Genomic DNA, 26294 nt, shown 5'->3' with positions numbered 1-26294 from the left:
GATTTTTGTATGTCAAAAAAATTAAAAATTAAATATTTTTAAATCAATTGCTTAAGAGAATTACACCTATTCTTTAAACTAAAGCAGGCAGAGTTTTACTCTAGGGACTTTGTAACGTGTGAACACTTTATGATTTAGTCAATAGCATTCTCACAATTCAATAAATTTCTTAGGGATCTTTCTTATAACACTGTCAATAAAAGCTAATATTATCAAACCTAAAAAGAAAGGCAGGCAGGCAGGAAAGGAGGGAGGCAGGCAGGGGCTACACCTATAGCAATTAATTTCTACCATGGAATATTAAATAAAAATAAAAACTATCAAAAATAAGGATAAGGACTGACCTTTGTAGAATTTTTTTTGACTGAGCTTCAGAAATATTTATACCCAGTGATTTCAAAGCAGCAATTATTTCTGAAGTTTCTATTATTCCTTTAAAAAGTGAAAAAATGTCAAATTAAATTATCTGAAAAGATAACAAGGCAAAATATACTTAGAATGCAATAGTCTTTAAAAAGTCCATGTTTCTTAGACCTATAATCCTATATTCACAACACAAAGGCTAAAAGCGCTGAAAACTAAAAGACTTTTTGTAAATTTGGCACCAAAACTCATTTGGTAGCCAATTATTTATCTGATTTTGTGTGATTATTCATTTGTTTCACTGAAGAAATATTCACGCTTATAATTGCATGGTGATGCCCCAAACCCCACCTGGAGTATTACATAATATATCATACACGCACTCTGTTGCTTTTCTAAAACCCAAATTCTAAATTTCTAAACACATTTTACCCTAAGGGTTTCCAATAAGAGATTTTAGATCTACAACAGATCTAGATTATTGTACCTACTTGGAAAAAATTAAAAAGCTAACTCTGAAGATCTGATTCAGGGGCATGAAAATAAGGCCACTCAACATTTTATAAGGTAAGTTTTTAAAGAAATAACATACTTAAAATATAATAGAACACAAACTCTTTTTAACACAACCATATCCCATGTTAAATAACTCGAGTCAACTGATATATTTAATACAAGCCTACTATGCATCTCAATCTCAAATTGCTGAATGTTGTGAAGGAGAAATTAAGTATTCCATATGCTCCTCAAACTCTAAAACATTTAACTCATCATGCTGCTCTCCAAGTCCAAAAAATCTTTGATGCCCCCCCACCCGCACCACCATGTAAAACAAAGAATTGAGGCTACTCATCTTTTAAAATATGAGGACATTTTCATGTTAAAAAAAATCAACTTAATGTCACCTAGCTGTAAAATCTATAACATCAAAAAACTACTATAAATTCAGTCACATCTTTATTTCATATTTTATGAACTACAGCTGCATCTGCATACATTTATAAATAGTATACATATGTATGAGACATATTGATTTACCCTATAGACAAAGCCCAGTATTCACACACAGAATTTCAGATTCTTTGTGATCACTCCAAGGCCCCTAGTATTCCAAGTTCCACAGGGTAGAATTCATTGGTCTATTCCTTAGCCCAAAAATCAAACTTTTCCTCAATTGGGGAAACTGAATCCTCTGCTTTATATCCCATTACAATTCTCAAACACTATACTCATTAATTCAATAACTTAAAAAATTTTTTGGAAGTATACTATTAAAATCACTATGTTAAATGTGAAAGAAGCCAGAGATTAATAAAACAACCCCTGAAGAGCTTACTAGCTTGTATGGATTAACTACTTATTTTAAAAATATATTGCACTGTGCTAACTATATGTTATAGAAGAGTTATGAATAAAAAGCAATGCAGGGATAAATAAGAATTAAAAACAAAAGTCACAAATGAAGTACTATAAAGGATAAACAAGAGACCACTAAAGAAACAAAAAAAGCATTTCAGCAAAAGGTACAGTATGAGTAAGGTACACTTACTTGTTTAATAAAATTGATTGAGAACTTACATGCGGTACTAGAAAGCAGGTTAGTAGCTACTTTGGAGGGTGGTAATGATTTGGATGGGACAAAAAGGGACACTCCTGAGATGCTAGTAATATTCTGCTTCTTAATCTGGATGCTATTTCCATGTTGTATGTTTGCCTCAGGAAAATTCATGGTGCTTTTACTTAGAATTTATGCACATTGCTATATATGTTATATGTCAATGAAATCTTCCCCCCAAAATACTAAGTTAGAGCTAAACCTGAAATGCTATATAAACCAGTTCTGACCTTGACTGACAATTTCCTAATTCTGCCTTTGTTCAAACTACGATCTCTCTGCTCAAGAAACCCCTTCATTCTTTTTTTTTTAAGATTTATTTATTTATTTATTTATTTATTTATTTATTTATTTGAGAGAGAGAGAGAATGGCCCTGTGAGCTGGGGGAGGGGCAGAGAGAGAGAAACTCAAGCAGACTCCCCACTGAGCACAGAGCCCAACACAGGGTTTGATCCCACAACCCTAAGATCATGACCTGGGCCGAAACCAAGAGTAGGATGCTCAACTGACTGAGCCACCCAGGTGTCCCTCAAGAAACCCTTTCTTTTCAATTCTGTTTATGTATTGATCCAGCACAAATCTAAATTGTCCCTGGGCACAATTAAGCTCTCCCTATATCGCTTCTACAGTAACTATCATAGTCCGTCTTGTGTATGTTTATTCTTAATTCACCCAAAATTGTTTACTTCTGAAGACCTTTGTTAACACAGTTCCAAGTGCAATAGTTCACATATAGTGCTCAAAAACTGTTTGCTTCATTGAACTAAAATACATCAAGTAATTTTTACCTGAAAGAAGCTAAAAATCCAAGCTTAGATGTAGAAAAAAATTAGGTAATGAGATCCAGAATATTATCAAGGCCTATGAACTGAAAAGGAGATTCAAAATTGTCTTTAATTATATGCAGCTAGCTTTCACTGAGAATATAGACTTGAAATGAATTCAACGGAATAACAGTTGTTAGATGGATAGAGAGGAGGACCACAACCATTCCAGCATTGCAATTCCAGGGAGAAATGCAAAATATTCCATCCCTGTACCAGCAATTTATTGCTAAGTAACAAACTATCCCAAAATTTAGTGTTTTAAAAAAGATGTATTTGATTATGGGTATGCAATCTGAACTTGATTCAACTCACTGGTTCTTGTGCTGGTCTTGCCTGAGCCACTCTTGTGAATTCATTCATTTGAAGATTTGTTCAACTACCGTCGGAAATCCAAGATGGCTTCACTCATGTCTGTTACCTCAGATGGAAATGTAGAACAATTGAGAACTAAATGAGCAATCTCTCCCGTTGGGAAACTAGATCTCTTTTCTGGTGGCTCAGGATGTTAAGAAAGAGTATTCCAAGAGGACAAGCTCCAATATACCAGTACTTATTAAGCCTTGCTAATGCCCTAACGACTGAAGTAAGTCAAAATGGCCAAGCCCAGGCCTGTGTGGTTCACAAGGCTAACACAAAGGCATACATCCTGGGAGATGTGGCTCACTGGGAGAGCCAATGGAAAGCAAAATGTTTAACCTTCCTTAGCCTCAGTGTTCTCATCTGTAAAATGCAGCTGCTATAATGACTTGTATGAGACAAAAATAAGATATAGAAAATAAAATCCAATAAATGTTAGTTCTTTTCCTACCATTTCTTCAATCCCCAAAAAAACTCCATCTAAAAAAGAATTCAATAATTACTTCATTCACATCATTATAACCACATTCCATGGACACTTTGGCTGAACAGGAGCAGGAGCTCAGATACTACTTAGTGAGAGAAGTTAAATAGATCAGATCACATCAGGGCTTGCGCACGTCCTGCCAGTGAGTTTGACAGTACACCAGCCCACGTGCATCCTCTTGTCTCCAGTGATTGGCATAAGGCCTGGAAAGCCTCCTGGGGGACAGAAAGCAGGTGGTTAAAATTGAATTCTGCATACTATTAATTTTTAACAAATATAATGTGTGATGAGCTGGGAGAGTCCCAACAGGAACAATGATGTCAGGAAGGAAAAGCAGAGGAAGTGAGACAGATCCAGTGAGCCAGATCCAGTAATAGAATTCAGAAGGAAATGTTGGCTCCAGGGTCAAAAACACACACCTGATACAAGAAACTACCCTAGCCCAGCCAATCTGGAAGCACTTGGACACTCTGGAAGAAAGTGACTGCACGTTCATATGAATTGAGAAAGCTTGGGCGCCTGGGTGGCTCAGTTGGTTAAGCGACTGCCTTCGGCTCAGGTCATGATCCTGGAGTCCCTGGATCGAGTCCCGCATCAGGCTCCCTGCTCGGCAGGGAGTCTGCTTCTCCCTCTGCCCCTCCCCCCTCTCATGTGCTCTCTCTCATTCTCTCTCTCTCAAATAAATAAATAAAATCTTTAAAAAAAAAAAAAAAAAAGAGAAAGCTTATACGTTGAGGCCCCAAATATTCTGGTATTATCAGACACTTGATTAAGCATAACAGTGGGGAGGAGTTTCCTATGGCTGCATAACTAAGTACCATAATTTGGTAGCTTAGAACAAAAGGAATTTATGGTCTCACAGTTCTGGAGACCAGAAGTCTGAAATCAAGGTGTCAGCAGGGCCATGCTCCCTCTGAAGATGCCAGGGAAGGATCTGTTCTGTGCTTCTCTCTGAGCTTCTGGTAGCCGCAGTTGTTCCTTGGCTTGTTGATGCATCGCCCCATTCCTGATCCCATCACACCAAATAGCCACTTCACATCATGTTCCTCTGTGCATATCTGCCTCTGTGTCCAAGTTTCCCCTTTATATGACACCAGTCATATTAGATATTGGGCATTACCCTAATGGTGTCATTTTAACATGATTACTTCTGTAAAGACCTATTTCCAAATAAGGTCACAGTCTGAGGTATGGGAGGCTCAACGTATCTCTTTTAGGGTGCACACAATTCAACCCATACCAGAGGATGTATTCCCTTTTCCACCCACAAAAAGCATGCTGGTGAAAGTAAATTGGCTGAGCTCTACACAAAAGTGGTCACTGAAGCAACAACAGTGATGACACAGAAAGCAGGCAGCCCGATCAGACCTCGCACCTCTGCTAGAGCCTAAGCTCTGCAGTCCAGGTGGGCAGGAGCCCTGGTGCCAAGAGTAGAGCTTCATACCAACTGTCACAGCTCAGAACAAATGAAGCCCATGGGAATTTGGACAGTAGCTCTACCAGAATGGTACCTCCACAGGACTTTGGGGACTGAACTGTGATATTCCAGCTTGACTAGTCAAGGCAGAAATGAAAAGATCTATATTGCTAATCACTGTATTACTTTCGGATTTCCACCTTGCCTCAGAAAAAGTATTCTCTTTATTACCAAGAGCTACAAGCACTGATTTGCAGCTTTACCAGAGACAATAATAGCATTATGTTTTTACTAATTACCTGATTTCATTGATTATCTGACACAGTGGATTTTCAGCTTACAAATGTTGATCATGGTGGTAACCACCAATAACAGGTGAAATTCCAGAATAGCACAAGAGCAGAACTATTGGGAAAAGATCAGCAGCAATTGAGGACCAGTTCTAATTGAAAGACATTAGTAAGTAGTACCTCTAAAGCTTCTGGGCACTATTTCAATAGCAGGACCCAGAAAGTCCTAAACTTCTTTCGGAAAAAGTGAATGGAAGCTTGAAGCACTGCAATTTGGGTATCACGGGTCACTAAAGCCTGTGACATTCAGGATACATTTTGTTTTACCCAAGAATCAATCAGTACAATCCTTTAAATAGCTTCTCTGGTACACTTAGAATTTTTCAATTAACAAAAACTAAATTTCTGAAAACTTAAAAATCCATGTGTTTCTTAAATAGGGTGTAATTAGGTTCTAATTACCCATGGTTGATTAGCCACATATGGATGCGGAAATGGTATTCTACTTTTACCTACAGTCTTTATGATTTAAGGGTTTGTGACAAAGTACACCTTTCCTCTGTAAATCAGTATGGATATTTATCACAACACTATGTATAAGAGTACAAATTTGGAAACATCCCAAATGTCTTAAAATACAAGAATGATTAGATAAGTCTACTCATAAATGGAATATTTCAGAGTCATTAAAAACTATGTGAAGAATATTAAATGAAATGAAAATGCTTACATTATAACATTAAAAGAAAAAAGCAGGACATCAAACTATATGTAGTGTGACTACAATTTCAGTTAAAGAGAGAAAGAGGGATGCCTGGGTGGCTCAGTCGGTTAAGCATCTGCCTTAGGCTCAGGTCATGATCCCAGAGTCCTGGGATCAAGCCCCACATGGGACTCCTTGCTCGGCAGGGAGCCCGCTTCTCCCTCTCCCTCTGCCTGCCGCTCCCCCTGCTTGTGCTCTCTCTCTCTCTAATAAATAAAATCTTTTTTTAAAAAGTGTATGCTGGGGCGCCTGGGTGGCTCAGTCGGTTAAGCGGCTGCCTTCGGCTCAGGTCATGATCCCAGGGTCCTGGGATCGAGCCCCGCATCGGGCTCCCTGCTCAGCAGAGAGCCTGCTTCTCCCTTTCCCTCTGCCTGCCGCTCTGCCTACTTGTGCTATCTCTCTGTCAAATAAATAAATTTTAAAAAATCTTAAAAAAAAAAGTGTATGCTTAAAAAAAGAGAGAGAAAGAGAAACCAAGAAAGAAATAAAAAGTCTAGAAGAAACTATAAAAATATATTAAAATGTTAAACCTGATCTCCAGACAGCAGGGTTACAAGTAACTTTTACTTTCTTTTAAGATCTTTGTGTTATCTAACTTTCCTGCAACCAAAATATTTTCAAAATCAGCAAGTAAACAATGGCATTTTTTTAAATTACCATGATACTTTCAGCTCATACATTGCAAAAGAGTGGAAAGGCCTTGGGGCGCCTGGGTGGCTCAGTCGTTAAGCGTCTGCCTTCAGCTCAGGTCATGATCCCAGAGTCCTGGGATCAAGCCCTGCATCAGGCTCCCTGCTCGGCAGGAAGCCTGCTTCTCCCTCTCCCACTCCCCCTGCTTGTGTTCCCTCTCTCACTGTGTCTCTTTCTGTCAAATAAATAAAATCTTCAAAAAAAAAATTAAAAAAAAAAAGAGTTGAGAGACCTACTCCCTAAGCCAAGAAGCTTTAAATTCAGAGGACAAATTATTTTATTAAAAAAATAGTAACCAGGGGCGCCTGGGTGACTCAGTCAGTTAAGTGTCTGCCTTCAGCTCGGGTCGTGATCCCGAGGTCCTGGGATGGAGCCCTGCATCAGACTTCCTGCTCAGCGGGGATTCTGCTTCTCCCTCTCCCTCTGCCCCTCCCCCTGCTTGTGCTCTCTCTTTCAAATAAATAAATTAAATCTTTAAAAATATAGTAACCACACAAAAATTTTAACACTAATAAATATAGTTTATATAATATTCTCCGAAAGAAAAAATTACTACTAGACATGCAATAGAAATAACTGAATCTCTGATGGTACGAGGAAGTTAAAGGCTGATAAAACAATGTCCTTTAGTACTGACAATTATTATTTGTGTTAAGCTAATTGTAATAAAACACAAACACACACCATCATTATTTTTGTCCAGACTATTAAATGCCAGCCTCATTTTCTTCTCGTGGTCTTTAAGGTACTGCAAAAATTCTCCAAAGTCCAATCTTGAATCCTCATTGGTATCTCCAGCTTTAAAAATGTCCTACAAGAAAGAAGAAACTCATTGCAGAGACATATTGCAAGTAAACCCACTGTAGCATGCTAACATTGGCACATTTCACACATATTAATTATTGTCTTAGTTTTTCAGTCACAGATACAAGGCTAAGAACATTTGTGATTTTTTTTAAAGATTTTATTTATTTATTTGAGAGAGAGAGACTGAGAGAGAGAGCACATGAGAGGGGGGAGGGTCGGGAGGGTCAGAGGGAGAAGCAGACTCCCTGCCGAGCAGGGAGCCCGATGCGGGACTCGATCCAGGGACTCCAGGATCATGACCTGAGCCGAAGGCAGTCGCTTAAACAACTGAGCCACCCAGGCGCCCAGAACATTTGTGATTTTTTAACTTGTGCAATACTAGAGTCAATAACCACCATGTCATTCCAAATAATTCTGAATTTATAAGTAGGTATTTACCAGAGGTAAACAATGAATGCCAAGTGCCTTGAGAGAAGAAAGATACTAAGATACATAATCTTTGCCATCAGAGACCTCACATTCTATTAACTAAATGAGAGAAAATACTTAAATTTCTAGGAGGACTTAAGATGGTGGATTAGTAGGGGGACCCTGGGCTTCCTCCTCCCTGGAACACAGCTAGCTCAACATCAAATCATTTTGAACACCTAGGAAATCAATCTGAGGATTAAGAAAACAATCTGCACAATTGGAGGGAGAGAACATGGCAGATGTGAGTTTCAGAGCCATGAATTGAGGGAGAAAAAAGCTGCGGTGCCACAGAGGAGAGGGAGCACTTTTCTTGGAACAAAGTTGGGGAGGGAGGGAGAGAGTAGCGGGAGGGTCTGTGCAAGACGTCGTGGTGTGGGAATCCCCTCCGTGACACTGGGAGAGAAAGCTCCCCTTCCCAGAGTACATTTGGAAGAGGGTTTTTTTTTTTTAAGATTTTTTTTTTTATTCATTTGAGAGAGAGATAGAAACAGCAACAAAGAGCAGGAGCAGGGAGGAGAGGGAAAAGCAGGCTCCCCGCCGAGCAGGGAGCCTGATATGGGGCTCGATCCCAGGACCCCCAAATCACAACCCGAGCCAAAGGCAGAAGCCAACTGACTGAGCCACCCAGGGGCCCCTGGAAGAGGGTTTTTGCCTCTCCAAGGACAAAAGGCCCACCAGGCACCACAGAGCAGCAGTTCAACAGCAGGGGACAGAGGTGCAGGCAGAGGGCTGATAACCTGGTCATAGCTTTTCCCTGTGCATCACCATAGACTCCAGCCACCTGTGCAGCCTAGGCAACTGCTTTTCTGGGACTGAACAGTGCCAGGCGCAATGCTGTGAGGCTCTTCTCCAGGGGAGGGAACAGGTCCACACCTTGCCGTGCCCTTTAAGACACAGAGTTTTGAAACCCAGCCACGGGCCAAAGATAAAACATAGAAGAACTGTGGTGCCAGGAGTGCCCACAGCCAGCCACAGACAGATTGAGGGCATGGATCTGATGAAAGCCTGCGGCAGAGGAAAGGAGATTGTTCTCTTTTCTGTGAGGGCTGCCTAAACAGGGAGGCTGTGAGTACCCCTCCCTGGAGATGAGAGGGCGGGGTGACACCATCTTCCACCCCCACACACACACCCTGTCAGACTTCAGAGAGAAACACAGCACCTCCAGTGGAGGCTGGAGTCCCTTACACCAAATCCTGGCCCCCTGCGCCTGGCAAGGGCATCTTTACAAGGGCAGTTCTCACTGTGAGACAGAGCAGCGGGCCCCTCCCTCAGAAGACCAACACAGGCCCCCCTTATGTACCAGGTCTACCGATCACAGACTGCTCCAAAGTCTCAGCTTCAGTTCTGGTGGAACTGGTTTTTTATTTTTTCTTTTCCTTTTTTCTTTTTTTCTTTGGAATCAGGCTCATAGTTTTTTGTTCATTTGTTGGTTGGTTTATTTGTTTCCTTTTCTCATTTTTTGGATCAGGCTTTTTTCTTTTCTTTTTTCCTTCTTTCTTTATCTTTGGACTCAGGCTTATACTTTTTTGTTTGTCTGTTTATTGTTCCTTTTCCTTTTCTCTTTCCTTGGATCAGGCCTTTTTTGCCCTTTTTTAAACATATCTTAACAAACAAATCAAAGCACACCTAGTTAAAAGTCCAAACACTCCCCACTGCAAGGAAGGAGGACCTCTGCAGAGGACTGACCTGTGGAAAAGAGCAGCCAAAACACAATAGCAGAGTGCACACAGCATACACCAGAAACACTTCCTGAAATGCCAGGCCCTGGACAGTGTATGACCCCTTCTTCTTTTTTTTTTTTTTCCATTCAATACATGCCTTCTTTAATACCCATCACCAGGCTAACCCATCCCCCCACCCCCCTCCCCTCTAGAGCCCTCAGTTTCCTTCTCAGAGTCCATAGCTCTCATGGTTCGTGTATGACCCCCTCTTAATATAGTATTACTCTCAGGAGTAGGAAACATAACAAGCCTTCATAACATGTGAAAGACAGAAACTTAGACATAATGACAAGATGGAGGAATTCTCCCCAAAAAAAAGATCAAGAAGAAAGCACAGCCAGGGATTTACCCAAAACAGATATAAGCAATATATCTTAACAATAATTTAGAACAACAGTCATAAAAATACTAGCTGGGCTTGAAAGAAGCATAGAAGACACCAGAGAAACACTGGCTGCAGAGATAAAAGACCTAAAAACTTGTTGGGCCAAAATAAAAACATCTATAACTGAGATGCAAAACCGACTGGATGTAATCACAATGATGATGGAAGAGGCAGAGGATCAAATAGGTGATACAGAAGATAAAATTATGGAAAATAATGAAGCTGAAAAGAAGAGGGAAAGACAATTATTAGATCAAGAATACAGACTTAGGGAATTCAGCAATTCCACAAAATGCAATAATATCCATATCATAAGAGTCCCAGAAGAAGAGCAGGAGAAAGGGGCAGAAGGTTTATTTGAACAAATTATAGCTGAGAACTTCCCTAATCTGGGGAAGGCAACAGGCATTCAAGTCCAAGAGGCACAGAGAACTCCCCTCAAAATCAACAACAAAAAAAGTCAACACCAAGACATATAGTGAAACTTGCAAAGTACAAAGATTAAGAGAGAATTCTGAAAGCAGCCAGGGACTAAAAGTCCTTAAACTATAAGGGTAGCCACATAAGGTTAACAGCAGACCTGACCACAGAAATTTGGTAGGCCAGAAGAGAGTGGCATGATATATTCAACGTACTGAATGGGAAAAATATGCAGCCAAAAATACTATATCCAGCAAGACTGTCAATCAGAATAGAAGGAAAGATAAAGAGTTTCCAAGACAAGCAAAGACTAAATGAGTTCGTGAACACAAAACCAGCTCTGCAAGAAATATTAAAGGGGACACCTATTTTTTTTTAAGATTTTATTTATTTATTTGAGAGAGAAAGAATGAGATAGAGAGAGCATGAGAGGGGGGAGGGTCAGAGGGAGAAGCAAACTCCCTGCTGAGCAGGGAGCCTGATGCAGGACTTGATCCCAGGACTCCAGGATCATGACTTGAGCCGAAGGCAGTCACTTAACCAACTGAGCCACCCAGGCGGCCCTAAAGGGGACACTTTCTGCAGGAAAGAGACAGCAAAAGCAACAAAGACTAGAAAGGAACAATCTACAGGATCAGTGACTTTATAGGTAATACAATGGTGCTAATTTCATATCTATCAATAATCACTGTGAATGTAAATGGACTAAATAATCCAATCAAAAGACATAGGGTAAAGATCCATCAACAATATGCTGCTTACAAGAGGCTCATTTTAGGGGCACTTGGGTGGCTCAGTTGGTTAATCATCTACCTTCAGCTCAGGTCATGATCCTGGGGTTCTGAGATCGAGTCCTGAGGAAGTCTGCTTCTCCCTCTCCCTTTGCCCCTGCCCTCTGCTCATGCTCTCTCTCTCTCACTTTCTCTCTCTCAAATAAATAAATAAAATATTTTTAAAAAAAAGACTCAGACCCAAAGACACCTCCAGACTGAAAGTGAGGGGGTGGAGAACAATCTATCATGCTAATGGACATCAAAAGAAAGCTGGAGTAGCCATACTTATATCAAACTAGATTTTAAACCAATGTCTGTAATAAGAGATGAAGAAGGGCACTACTTCATAATAAAGGGGTCTATCCAACAAGAGAATCTAACAATTGCAAATATTTATGCCCCAACTTGGGAGCAGCCATATATAAATCAATTACTAACAAACTTAAAGAAACTCATTGATAATAATAATATAATAGTAAAGGACTTTAACACCCCACTCACAACAATGGAGAGATCTTCTAACCAGAAGATCAACAAGGAAACAATGGCTTTCAATGACACACTGGACCAGATGGACTTTACAGACACATTCAAAACATTTCATCCTAAAGCAGCAGAATTCACATTCTTGTCGAGTGCACATGGAACATTCTCCAGAGAAGATCACATATTGGTTCACAAATCAGGCCTCAACCAGTACAAAAAGATAATACGATGCATATTTTCAGACCACAACGCTATGAAACCTGAAGAACACAATTTGGAAAGAACAAAGAACACAAGAACAAGAACACACAAAAACAAATTTGGAAAGACCACAAATACTTAGGGGTTAAAGAGCATCCCCACTAAAGAATGAATGGGTTAACCAGAAAATTAAAGAAGAAATTTAAAAATACATGGAAACAAATGAAAATGAAAACACAAGAGTCCAAACCTTTGGGATGCAGCAAAGGCAGTCATAAGAGGTAAGTATATAGCAATACAGGCATTCCTCAACAAGCAAGAAAAGTCTCAAATCACAATCTAACCTTACACCTAAAGGAGCTGGAAAAAAGAACAGCAAATAAGGACTAGAACCAGCAAAAAAAGGGAAATAATTAAGATTAGAGCAGAAATAAATGATATAGAAATCAAAAAACCTGTAGAACAGATCAATGATACCAAGAGCTGGTTCTTTGAAAGAATTAACCAGATTGATAAACCCCGGCCAGACTTATCAAAAAGTAAAGACAAAGGACCCCAGTAAATAAAATCATGAATGAGAGAGGAGAGATCACAACCAACACTACAGAAATACAAACAATTATAAGAGAATATTTATACACTAACCAATTGGACAATCTGGAAGAAATGGATAAATTCCTAGAAACATATGAACTACCAAAACTGAAACAGGAGAAATATAAAATTTGAGCGGACCCATAACCAGCAAAGAAATTTAATCAGTAATCAAAAATCTCCCAACAAACAAGAGTCCAGGGCCAGATGGATTCCCAGGGGAATTCTGCCAAACATTTAAAGAGGAATTAATACCTACTCTTCTGAGGCTGTTCCAAAAAATAGACATGGAAGGAAAACTTCCAAACTCATTCTATGAGGCCAGCATTACCTTGATTCCAAAACCAGACAAAGACCCCACTAGAAAGGAGAATTACAGACCAATATCCCTGATGAACATGGATGCAAAATTTCTCAACAAGACACTAGCTAATCAAATCCAACAATACATTAAAAGGATTATTCACCATGAGCAAGTAGGATTTATTCCTAGGCTGTAGGGGTGGTTCAATAGCTGCAAATCAATCAGTGTGATATACCACATTAATAAAAGAAAGGATAGAACCATATGATCCTCTCAATACATCATTTTGACAAAATACATCATCCTTTCTTGATAGAAACCCTCAAGAGAGTAGGGATAGAAGGAACATACCTCAAACCTCAACATCATAAAGGCCATATATGAAATGCCCACAGCTAATATCATTCTCAATGGGCAAAAACTGAGAGCTTTTTTCCCCTAAGGTCAGGAATAGGGATGTCCACTCTTACCACTGTTGTTCCACATAGTACTAGAAGTCCTAGCCTCAGCAATCAGACAACAAAAAGAAATAAAAGGCTTCCAAAGCAGCAAGGAAGAAGTCAAATCTTCACTTTTCACAGATGACATGATACTCTATGTAGAAAACCTGAAAGTGTAATGCTAAGCGAAATAAGTCAGTCAAAGACAAATACCATATGATCTCACTCATATATGGAATTTAAGAAACAAATGAGCAAAGAAAAAAAACAGAGAGAGAGAGACAAACCAAGAAACAGACTCTTACCTATAGAGAACAAACTGATGGTTACCAGAAGGGAGGTGGTGGAGGGGGGGATGAGGATTAAAAAGTACACATATCATGATGAAAATAAAACAAAATAAAGGGAAGTGAAGTAAAATAAAATGAAAAAAAGGAAGAAAAGAAAACACAGCTAACGCTTTCAGAAACAGAAATGGACAATGCTGAAGACAAGTTATCCAGTGCGTTTGTGTTCAATAACCCAAACATCAAAGGAATGTATGGCTGTGAAGAAAGCTTTAACATTTGACTCCCTGGACTACTCTGGCTATAAGCTCCAGAGAAGCTTGTGGAAGTCCTGAGCTTACTGAAGAAATCATGTGACTATCACATGCTTAAGGTTTATAATTTACGGCTGCATTTGAGGAAAATAAAATGATTCATTTTGAAAATGAAGCCAGTGTGTTAGATTCTAGAAGAGGGGATATGTGTATAAATGAAAGGCCACTGGACTTTCGGTCATTTTTCTATTCTGTAAAGAAAAAAAATCCCACCCTGCACTTAAATCTCTTGCATCCTTTCTATTAGAACCAGTTTCATTCATGTTGACTTCCTGGGAAGATTTCAGGAAACTTACTCTTTCCAATTTTAGTATATGTGCTGCCGCAGCAAACACCTGGAAACATCTTCTTAATCAGGGTGCACTCATTTGATCTTGTCGAATGGTCTGAATGTGCATCTCCTGACCAGGCTGATGGCTGTTAAAATTCAGAGCAGGAAGTCCTGACTGCTGGTGTGACGTGTGGTGTGTTTTTCTGCCCAAACTCGGAAGGGCCTCTATTTTATAAAAAAATCTTTGCCAAATGCTTTGATCTAATGACTGGTACTGGTAAGGGGTAAGCAAATGAAGCATCAGACAATGAAATTTTTTTAAAGATTTATTTATTTGAGAGCGAGAGAAAGTGGGGAGAGGGGCAGAGGTGGAAAGAATCTTAAGCAGGCCCCAAGCCCAGCACAGAGACTGACGCGGGGCTCGATCTCAAAACTCTGAGATCATGACCTGAGCTGCAATCAGACTGAGCCACCCAGGCGCCCCACTTCACCCAGCATTTTTAATCCATTTTCTTTTGCCACCCTAAATGTCTGCTCAGAGGTGGGGATTTCAAGCTAACCCAGACCGTTTAGTTGAAAGATCTCTTAGATGGCTTTTCATCTAGCCTGCTCCCCTCAATTCTACAACTGAGGAAACAAAAGAAAGCTGAGGGCTTTTGTCCACCCCACGCTATAGGGTAGGTGGAGGCAGAGCCAGGATTCTGCTCACATCTCCCCTTCCTTGTACGTGACATGCCAGCTCGGCACTCTGAGGAAGCCAGTAAAGGCAACAGGGTGGTCTGGCTTCTGTGTCTGGTCAGCATTCTGATAAGATTTCTCTCTAATTTGATAGAAGTCATATTTAATTATATTACAAACCCCATCCATTTATGTGAATTACCATCTAGTTTCTTTAGAATTATGAAACAGTGGTTTATATTAGCAGGGAAGAAATTGTAACAATGCAGAATTACTCTTTCGGGATACAGTAGTAATCATGAAGAACATGGGGTCTTTTCCTAGAATTCCCAATATGCATATACTTTTTGGATCCTAAGTCAAATAGCTAAAATTTTTAAACCTAATATTTTTATCACCAACTTTTCTTTAACAGTATTCTTTTTGTCATTTAGTTATTGATTTTCCTGGGTGTGATATAGGTTCTATGAGATGATATACATACTTTTTTTGAAAGCTGAGTCTCATGAATTGAAGTAGTTGAGGTCCTTCATGCTTGTCATATTTACTAAAGTAGTTGGCACAAAATGCACCAAAACCTAGAGCAATAGCTTTATGTAAATGCTCTGAGAGCCTGCCTAGTATGTGTTTGGAAACATCAAAAACTCCAAGGTTGCTGAAACTATTACAGCTCACTGTAATACAGTGAGTGAAGGAGAGGGGGAGTGAGAAATGGAAGAAAACAGGAGATGAGGCCAGAGAAGTGTATGTAATTAGGGAGTATTATAAATTATATAATTATATATAAATTATCTTGTTTATCTGTTTAATGCTCCAAGAAATAAAGACTTTGTCTAGTTCATCACCACACCCCAAAAACATAGAACAGTTTCTGACATACAATGGGTAATCAATAACTGCTGAACAAAGCCTAAAAATGTGGAGAAATAATATAAAGAAAATATATTTTGTGGATTTTATTTAATCATTCTTTGGCTTACTTAAGAATGGTTTACCACTTAAGTTGTTCCCAAATTTTCACTATTATTACAGGACATGCTACAATGACTATTTTTGTGAGATTACAATCTTTGAATTGCAATCGTTTGTAACATAGATTCCTGGAAAGAAAATGGCCAAATTATCATCCAAAAAGGGAATGCCAAAAAACTATGACTGTAAAAAAAAGGAAGGGGGGAGGGAAGGTAATGTCAAAAAGCTGACAGCTTTTCTTCTAAGATCAAGAACAAAACAAGGATGTCCACTCTTGCCACTTTTATTCAACATAGTACTGGAAAGTCCTAGCTACGGCAATCACACAAGAAAAAGAAATAAAAGGCATCCATATTGGTAAGGAAGAAATTAAACTTGTCACTATTTACAGATGACATGATACTATACATAGAAAATTCCAAAGGCTCCACAAAAAAAAAAAAATTATAAGTAATAAATGAATTCAGTAAAGTTGCAGGATACCAAATTAACACCCAGAAATTGGTTGTTTTTCTATCACTAATAATGAAGTAGCAGAAAGAGAAATTAAGAAAACAATCCCATTTATCCATTTACAGTTGAAAAAAAAAAAAGAATAAAATACCTAGGAATAAACTTAACTAAGGAGGTACAAGACTTGTACTCCGAAAACTATAAAACAATGATAAAAGAAAAAAAAAAAACAATGATGAAAGAGATTGAGGACAACACAAATGAAAAAATATTCCATGCTCATGGATTGTTAAAATTAATATTGTTAAAATATCCATACTACCCAAAGCAATCTATAGACTCAATGCAATCCCTATCAAAATAACAACAGTATTTTTCACAGAACTAGAACAAATAATCCTAAAGATTCTGTGGAACCACAAAAGACCCTGAATAGCCAAAGCAATCCTGAGAAAGAAGAACAAAGCTGGAGATACCACAATTCCAGATTTCAAGATATACTAGAAAGCTATAGTAATCAAAACAGTATGGTACTGGCACAAAAAATAGACACCTAGATCAATGGAACATAGAGAGTCCAGAAATAAACCCACAAAATTGAAAAATCTCTTCCAGGGGCACCTGGGTGGCTCAGTCGGTTGAGCAATGGACTCTCGACTTCTGCTCAGGTCATGATCTCAAGGTCATAAGATTGAGCCCCGCCTTGGGCTCTGCACTAAGCAAGGAGCCTGCTTAAAATTCTCTCTATCCCTTTAGGTGCCTGGGTGGCAGAGGGGGTTAAGCATTTTGGTTTCGGCTCAAGTCATCATCTCAGGGTTGTGAGATGGAGCCCCTCATGGGGCTCACACTCATCACAGAGTCCGCTTGGGATGCCCTCTCCCTCTCCCTCTGCCCCTCCTGCTCATGTTTGCTCTCTCTCTGTCTCTGTCTCTAAAAATAAATAAATCTTAAAAAAAAAAAAAAAAGATTCTCTCCCTCTATCTCTGCCCCTCCCCCCACATGCATGCACTTTCTTTCTCTCTCTCAAATAAAAAAAAAAATCTCCTCCCCTCATTTGTTCGTTTTCCTGAAATAGTCCTTCTCTACCAGTTTAATTTATTCCTCTTTCATTCCCTTTGCTAGACAAGTCTTCCAAAGCAATTTATAATTTTCTATTGTAATGTTTGTTTAATGAAGCTCCAAGATGTATATTTTTTTTTCCTTTGGAAAGCAGGTCAACTTGCAGTATTCCTAAGACGCTATACTGTGTACACCATAGAGTTTAAAAGGGCATAGAGGTTACTGGGAGTAAGATAGATCAGAAAAAGGTTTTCTTCTCCTTGGAACCTTTTAAAAACGTTTATGTCGGAATCGTTAAGTAGCATTTTCTACCGACTGGCTTGAATGGCTAATTTTTCCTCCTTTGCCAATAAATACATTTTTATTCTACTACAGTTAAATTTCTAGAAATTATTTTAATAATGGATGATTTTTTTTGCCATAGTTCATTTATATCCCATCACTAATCACACCTGCTCATTCAATACATATTTATTGTAGATTAAATTTGACTTAAAGTCATATGTCAATTCTAAGAATACATGTAGGAACCACATGCTTTCCTATGCATTACATTTGCTAGTAAGTCACAAAACAAATAGAGGCTAAAATGAAGAAAGCTTTTTGAAGTAGTACAAGGAAATTTTACAGTGAAGGACAATAGTTTTATTTTTATAAGGCATATAAAAATGCAGAAGTATAAGTTGTTTTTAAAAATAAGAGCTTGCACAGGGTGCTTGGGTGGCTTGGTCGGTTAAGCGTTCAACTCTTGATTTCAGATCAGGTCATGATCTCAGGGTTGTGGGTTCAAGCCCCATGTCGGTCTCCCAGCTCAGCAGTGAGTCTGCTTCTCTCCCTTTCTCTCTGCCCCTTGCGCTCGCTATCTCTCTAAAATAAATAAATAAATCTTTAAAAAAAAAAAAAGCTTTCTCATTTTCTCAAGGGTCAATGAGGTTCATTTCTCCAGGTGATTTACATTATCGAGAGAATTCAAATTAGAATTTTGAAACTTAGAACTCTTGTTTTTTTATACATGAGAAAACATAAATTTAGAATGAAATGGAAAAATGTAAACTACCTAAGACAGTACCTAACACATGGCAAATGATCAATAAATGTTAGTTCTGTCACTCTTCTGCTTGCCTTGTCAACGGCCAAATGACTAGCCAGAGGCTTATCTGCACGGTTTACAACATTATTGGACAAGAGGCCGGCCTAATTCAAAATTGTATATTATGTATGCCATTTCATAAAGTTATGGGTGAACTTTTCAACTCACCTATTTTTAATTAAAGTTGGTGTGTACATATAAGCCCACCTGTGGGTTCAGCTGAGACTGCTGTCGAGGAGGGAGCTGCTCACACCACTGGGCCTTCTCAGACCCTCCCCAGCCATGCTCCCATTCTAGTGTTTCAGAATCTCCCACATTCCCGGTAAAATCTGTAGAAGTGGAAATCTTTTTCCACCACCCTATTTCCACCACCCTCCAACCCTATGGATATAAATTAGTACAATAATAACAGTTAACATTTACTAAGTGATGATTATTATGGGTCCTCACTGTGCTAAAATAAAGCCTTACCTCGTTTAACCGAAACAACTACTCTATAAGGTGGGTTCCAGTCTTATTAGGGAAATTTACCCAAGTGGAGCCATGAGATTGAGATGCTGAAATGGTGTGGAGGTGAAGGTCATTGGACATACACAGTCAAGGAATTAGGAAGCCTGGATGTGGCAAGGTTCATATGCAGAAGTGGATGTGGAAGTCACCCAGGTCAGTGGAAGGATCTGGAGTGGAGATGAAGACTGTAAGCAGGTGCCAAATCTTCAGTGACCAAGAGGTTTATACAGAAGGTCAGGAAGTAGCAAAGAATAAAATGGTTAGGTCAGATGGCAGATGGCATGGGCTTCAGTGAAGCAGGTGGTTCGAAAGGAGAAAGAGGAGGAGGGGCTCCAACCGGGAGAGGGCTGCAAGACGGCTCCTTGGAGGAGAGCTGCTTCGGTAAGACCTGCCGGGGAAAGCAAGGCTCTGTGAAGAGGTTTAAGTGCTGAGAGGTTGTTAACCACAAAAAAAAAATTCCAGGGGTCACAGAAAGATTTGGGTGGAAATGAGGGAAGGAAACTTTCTTCCTGCTACTTCCTTATTCTTCCTTAAGGAATTAGAGCACTGATAATAGATCAAAAACAATTAGGCCCACTGCTAAAACAGGAGAGTTTTACTGGGAGGAGCAAAAGGACTATAAATAGAACTCTAACAAGTGCACATTTCTTTCTGCTTAGTAAACTCTAAACTGGTTTTCTAGGCCCGGTCCCTGACCCCTCCCCTCAGAAGGTCCTGTAGGAAACAGGGTAGAGCCCAGAGGAAGAAAGGGCACTGGCAGCTTAAATTTGCCTATAATCTAGGTGTTTCTCAGCCTGAAATCCACAGACCCCTCGGGGTCTGAGTGTTTTCTATGGAAATTTTCTAATTTTGTGTTTTCTTTCTGAAGATAATCTGAAGGCAAATAGCATAAGCAACCAGATAACCACTTTAAAACTAAGGCTTAATATTGATTTCATTGCCCCCATGTATTTGTGTTCACACACAAGCTACTTTCAAATAATACCCCTTTCTTGAGGGCTAATGAAAAAAAGAACAGGGGTTCACCTCATTGGCAATAATGCATTTTTTGCCAAGTAAAATCCAGTGACATCAGAGCCCACCATATGAATGACAGTTTTCACAGTATTCAAACAAAAAAAAAAGAAAGTGGAGAACAGAGCAAACATAATTTCAGAATGCTTAACTCAAATTTATCAATCAACAGAATATTCATAAGAAAGTAGAAATTTAGTTTTAGCCAAATGTTATTAGCTATCCTATTAAATAAATGTTATTTATTAGAATTTCAGTGGTTTTTATAGTCTTGTGTTTAATTTGTATATCTGTTAGGATTTATGTTTATATAAGAGCTATAAGCATAATGATTTTATGCTTTTTATGTTTATATATATATCTAAGTAACATGATAAAAATGATTTAACTCGGGGCACCTGGGTGGCTCAGTTGGTTAAGCGTCTGCCTTTGGCTCAGGTCATGATCCCAGGGTCCTGGGATTGAGCCCCGCATCGGGGTCCCTGCTCAGTGGGGAGCCTGCTTCTCCCTCTCCCTCTGCCCCTCCCCTCCACTTGTGCTCTCTCTCATGCTCTCTTTCTCTCAAATCAATAAATAAAATCTTTAAAAAAATGATTTAACTCGATCCTTGGGAGTACAAGAATAGTTTTTCTTTAGAAGTTAATATGTAGGCATATATATTCAAGTTTGGAGACCCACTAGCCTAGATTGTGTTCAGAAGTCAAGAACTTCCAGTAGTCCAGCACAACTTCCCTCTTCACAGATGGGAATAACATGGAGATCTGGGACCAAAGCCCCAGCTCAGAGTGTCCTCCATGTTGTGCACCCCCCCTTGACTTCAACACATATCACTAGCATAGGAAGGTGGTCAGGCAGCCAGGAATTCAGAATCCTAGCCCTCTCACTTATGGCAGAGACACAACCAACAACAAGGTACACACATGCATGAAATTACTCAAGGTTAGACACTTCCTCCATCTTGACAAACCCCACAGTTAAATTCAGTCTTCACCTTACAAGACCTCTCAGCAGACTTCTCAGTTCTATATAACTCCCTCCTTGAAATATTTGACTCACATGGTCTCCCAAGAGACCATACTCTCCTGATCTCCCCCCCACTTCATTAAATGTTTTTCAGTCTCTTGTGTTGGCTCTTCCTGTTCCTGACCTTGAAATGTTGCAATGATCCAGGACTCAGTCCTCAGAGCAGCTCTTATATATCCTCTACCTGGGGGATCTCACCCTATAAAAAGCTTTAAATATATTATGCTGATGATGTACATCTCTACCCTGACATCTCCTCATGATTTACAAAACTACTACTTGCTATATCTACCTGGTTGTTTAAAAGAGACCTCAAATGTCCAAACCAAGAACTGTTGATTAATCACTCACCCTACTTCACTACTCTCCAATTCTGCCTGATCTTGGCAAATGGCACCACCATCCATTTGGTTGCTCAAACCAAAATTCCTGGAGTCATTCTTGAATTCTTCCTTTACCTCACACTCCAAATCCAATTAATCAACTAGTCCCATCAGCACTATTTTCCAAATGTATCTCTGTAGTAGATTCTGTGGTGTACTGCTCACATCTCCCTCAGGACTGAGAGTAGCTGGGAGTACTCGTGACTGACAGCTCTTAATTGAGCCCTTCCCTTTGTGTTGCCCTAGGCAGAAAAGACTCACCTTGCCTGAAGTCACTCCCTGGAGGCAGCCAACTTCAGTAAGTGGGGGAGGAGGCAGAGGAGGCGGGGGCAGGTAATAAAGGCCTGGCCTGTTGCCTCAAAGAGGGACAACTCTAAAGAACTATCCCAGATCCACAGTTCCTTGAATTGTCTGAAGCCTCTGTTGCAACTCCATCACAGCTCATCTTCCCCCTCTGTCCAATCCTGCTTCCTCTGCTCTCACAGGTATTATCCCTAGGAGTACTCCCCAGTAAACTTTCTGCACACGAATCTTGAGTATTAGAGGCAGCTTTCATGGAACACAACCTATGACAGCTGGTACCAGAAATGGTCTTAGGAAGCAGATTCCACATGATACACACAGTCATTGGTGGTAGATGGTGAACTGTGATGGGAAGAGAATTCATTGGCTGATGCAGGACCTCAGTTTTTGAAAACTTTGGGAGAAATACCAATTATAAGTACTATGGAATTGGATGGATGTTACTGCAGGCCATCAATGCATTGGAAAAAAGGCTGAGAATAATACAGCACCAAAAATGTGGCATAAATATACAATGGAGTATTATTCAGGCTTAAAAAGGAAAGATTCTGATATCTGCTATAACAGGGATGAACTCTGAGGATATTATGCTAAGTGAAATAAGCCAGGCACAAAAAGACAGATACTACATGATTTCACTTACATGAAATACTTAGTCAAAATCATAGAGACAGAAAGTAGAAAGATGGTTGCCAGGGGCTGGGGGGAGGGAGGAATGGGGAGTTATTTTTTAATGGGCATTAAGTTTTCATTTTACCATATGAAAAGAGTTAAGGAGATAGATGGTTGCACAACATTATAAATCTGCTTAATACCAATGAACTCTATACTTAAAAATGGTTAAAAGAGTAAGTATTATGTTATGTGTATTTTACCACAATAAAATAATTGGGAAAAAATCATAGCCCAAAATAAATAGCACAGATTACTACTTACAGACTTACTAAGGAATTCAAAGGTGGAGGTGTCCATCATTTAATTCACCATTCTGAGTCCTACAAAAGCTAGATGGATCACAGTGGAGGATGACAGTGAACATCTGCTCAACCAAGCAGCAGAAGAGTCAATTGCAGCTACAGATCCAGAGGTGGTATCTTTACTAGAGCAGATTAACACAGCCTCAGGGACATAGAATATGGCCATTGATCTGGTGAATGCATTGTTTTCCATTTACTAAGAAGGAGAACCAGAAACAGTTGGCATTCCCATGGCATAGACAATAATATACATTTAAATCTCCTGCCCTCTGTCACAGAAGGACCTGGTCCGTCTACACATTCACTATATTGATGACATCATGTTAATTAGACTAGATGAACAAGAAGTAGCAATGAGGGTGTGCATGGGGGGCACAATCTGTTAAGTGTCCGACTCTTGGTTTCGGCTCAGGTTGTGATCTCAGGATCCTGAGATCAAGCCCTGCGTTGTGCTCTGTGCTCAGCGGAGGGACTGCTTGGGACTCTCTCTCCCTCTCCCTCTGCTCCTCAACCTCCACTCTAAAAATAAATACATAAATCTTTAAAGAATAATAATAATTCTCTTATTTAAAAAAAAAAAGTAGCAATAGGTTGGAGGCCTTGGTAAGGTACATACACTCCAAAAGGTGGGAGATAATAGAGTCAATGAAGATTCAGGGATCTACCACATCAATTAAGTATTTCCAGGACCAGTCTGAAGCATGTCAGGACATACCCCTACCACCACCAAAATAAAGGGCAAATAATTGCATCTCATACCACCTAAGAAGGAAACACACACCTGAGGCCTCTTTGAGTTCTGGAGGTAATATATGTCAAAATTAAGAAAAATTCTGTGACCCATTTCTGAGGAACAAGAAAGGTTAACAGCTTTCAATGGGGACCATAGTTGGAAAGAGCTCTTCAGCAGATCCAAGTCATGCAGGAAACAGCCCTGCCTCTTGGGCCACCTGTCCCAGTAGACTCTGTGGTATCACAAGCATCAGAGGTAGGAAAAGATGCTGTGTGGGGTTTACAGTGAGCTCCAAAAGAAGAATCTATAGCAGAGCTCTGTAACGGTTCCTGGTATGCTATGGGGCCCGGGTAGAAACAGAGTGCTTAAATATGGGACATCAAATGATATACAGCCAGAGTTGCCTATCTTGAGTTGTATTCTGTCAGACTCACCAAGTCATCAGTTTTGGTGATTCCAGCAGCAAACCATATGATGGAACAGTATATGTGAGATCAAGCCCAAGCAGAATCAGAGCACAAGCAAGCCCCACACACAAAGAGCGATGCAGATTTTCACACCCCATCACTGTTATACCATTACCTCTCCCTAAGCCCACACTTGTAACTACATGGAGATTCAGTATGACCAGCTGACACAGGACTAAAAAGGATGAGCTCAATTCACAGATGCATTTCTTAGTATGTGAGTGCAAATTGAAAAAGGCCAGTTATGCACTACTCAGCACTACTCAGGAATAATCTGAAAGACAGCAATGAGAGGAAATCTGCCCAGTGAAAAGAACTTCAAGTAGTGTACCTGATCGTTCACTTTATGTAAAAAGAGAAGTGGCTAGAGAACAATAAATATAGACTCGTGGACTAGCTTGGTTAGATGGTCAGTGGCCTGGAAGCAAAAAAGATTGGAAAATCAGAGACAAAGAGGTCTGGGCAATATGTACAAAGATGGAAGTGGACACAAAGTAAAAATATGTTTATATTGTATGGTCACTCCCATGGAAGAGGTATGAAACAACCAAGTAGGCAGAATGACCCAGCCAGATAAAGTCAACCAGACTCTGTCAGCTGACACAATGAACACCAGTGCCAACACAGTGGTATCGTAACGGAGTGGTCATGGTGGTGGAGATAGATCGATGGGCTGAACAGCATGGGCTCCCACTCACCAAGCCTAATATAGCTACTGCTGCTGCCAAATGCCCAACCCACCAGCATCAGAGACTAATACTGAGCCACTGACATAACATCATCCCTTCAGGAAACCCACCAGCCATTGAGCAGCAAGTTGATTACTCTGGAACTATTCCACTCTGAAAGGTGCAGTGTTTCATCCAGACACATATTTTAGGTACGTATTTGCCTTACTTGCCTGAGGAGCCTCAGCCAGCAGGACAATCCAATGATTAAAGAGTGTGTGATCTTTTGACATAAAATTACACATTACATTGCATTGGGCCGAAGGTCTTATTATACAGCAAAGGGGCTGTATAATGACTATAAGACCCGCTAGCCCTCTCACATACAGGAATCTCCGAACCATGGGAATATTTTGGACTTCTAACGCATCTCACCAGCAGAGAGCTGAAACAAGTGGGGTGACATCTGAGGACTGTTTAGCACTGATAGAGGGGAAGTAGAATAATTTGTTTTCTCTTGAGATCCTGAAACTTTCACCTAACAGTTTTTAAATAATCAAGTCGCGACTGGTCCAGAGAAGGAAGACATCCCTAATTTAGGCAAAGTACTAAATCGATCAGCTGATCCATGTCAACCCATGGATCAAGGTCTGACTCCCCCTAGACCTTTGGTGTCGATGTCAGAAAGAGACAGCAGCTCTGGGGACCTATCTGTGCCCGTCTTTTGTACAAGACCCTGAAGCATGAACCTAGACTGTGAACATCCTGAGAAAAGAGAAGGTCTCTTACTCATGAATTCACAAAGGCTAACCTGGCCCCTGAAATTCTGAACGGGTTCAGTAAATGCTGAGTCACCAGAAACCCACTCAGTATCTCCCAAAAAACCCAGGAGAAGCCTCTGGTCATTGTGGAAAGTGTTCTAAGAGGGCTGAGAACGTGTTTCGCTGGGCTGCATTATTCTGCGCTGCGGGGACTTCGCGGAAGCGAATCCCAACACCGGTCTTTGAAAGAAGCTCTGCAAAGAGCAAGTATGGCTTCAACCTCTACCCAGCAACTCCGCCACGCTCCGGGTGCCACATTCCCTTGGTCACTCACATTCTCAGAGTTCAGACCGAATGAGGAGCCCCGGTTTTTCAGCCCCTCCTGGAGCTCCACGATGTCCACCAACCCGTTCCCGTCGCGGTCCAGGTCTTGGAAGAGGATCTCGTAGTTGGCGTAGTCATCGTCTTCCTGGCTGGCCACCGCGGGCAGCACGAAGTCCCGGAGCCAGCGCAGCATGGCCCGTCCCTCCCGGCCGCGGCGGCGTGGCAGCTCGGCCGCCTCTCCTCCGGGTCCCGGCGACGGCGTCCCGCCCCTCCGGCTGCGCCACCTGCCGCCGCCCCGACGACGACGCCGGGCTGCTCGAGGCTGCAGGTGGCCCAGGCAACGGCCCGACGGAGCCTCGGGGGCGGGCGGAGCCGCGCAGCTGGACTACGGGGCGCCGCTGGGAGAAACTCCGGAGGCCCGCCTCGTGGGAAGCCGGGCCCAGGCCCCTCGGGAGGGGCGGCGCGCCCCGGAAGTTGGAAGTTGAGGCGCCAAACGCGGCGGCACCCTGCATCCAGGACCGTCCCGGGCTCACCCGCGCAAGGGGGGCGCGCGTTCTCCAGGCGGCGTCGGAAGAGCATCCGGGTGTTTCCCAGG

At 40.7% G+C, this 26294-nt stretch overlaps 1 protein-coding gene across 1 annotated transcript in view; it reads right to left on the bottom strand.

The window, feature by feature from the left end:
- LOC118546907 (mitochondrial adenyl nucleotide antiporter SLC25A24-like) overlaps positions 1–26038 on the bottom strand; it is a 50857-nt gene extending 24819 nt beyond the window's left edge. Inside the window, exons 1-3 of the mRNA XM_078071717.1 lie at positions 25710–26038; positions 7495–7621; positions 345–432 (exon numbers count right to left, since the gene is read on the bottom strand). Coding sequence (XP_077927843.1) covers positions 345–432; positions 7495–7621; positions 25710–25892 — 398 coding nt within the window. The 5' untranslated portion in view covers positions 25893–26038. The remainder of the gene's footprint in view (positions 1–344; positions 433–7494; positions 7622–25709) is intronic.
- Positions 26039–26294: the final 256 nt, after the last annotated feature.

The sequence above is a fragment of the Halichoerus grypus genome, chromosome 5, assembly GCF_964656455.1.
Source record: "Halichoerus grypus chromosome 5, mHalGry1.hap1.1, whole genome shotgun sequence".
Lineage (NCBI taxonomy): Eukaryota > Metazoa > Chordata > Mammalia > Carnivora > Phocidae > Halichoerus > Halichoerus grypus.
This window is presented reverse-complemented; position numbering and strand designations above follow the sequence as displayed.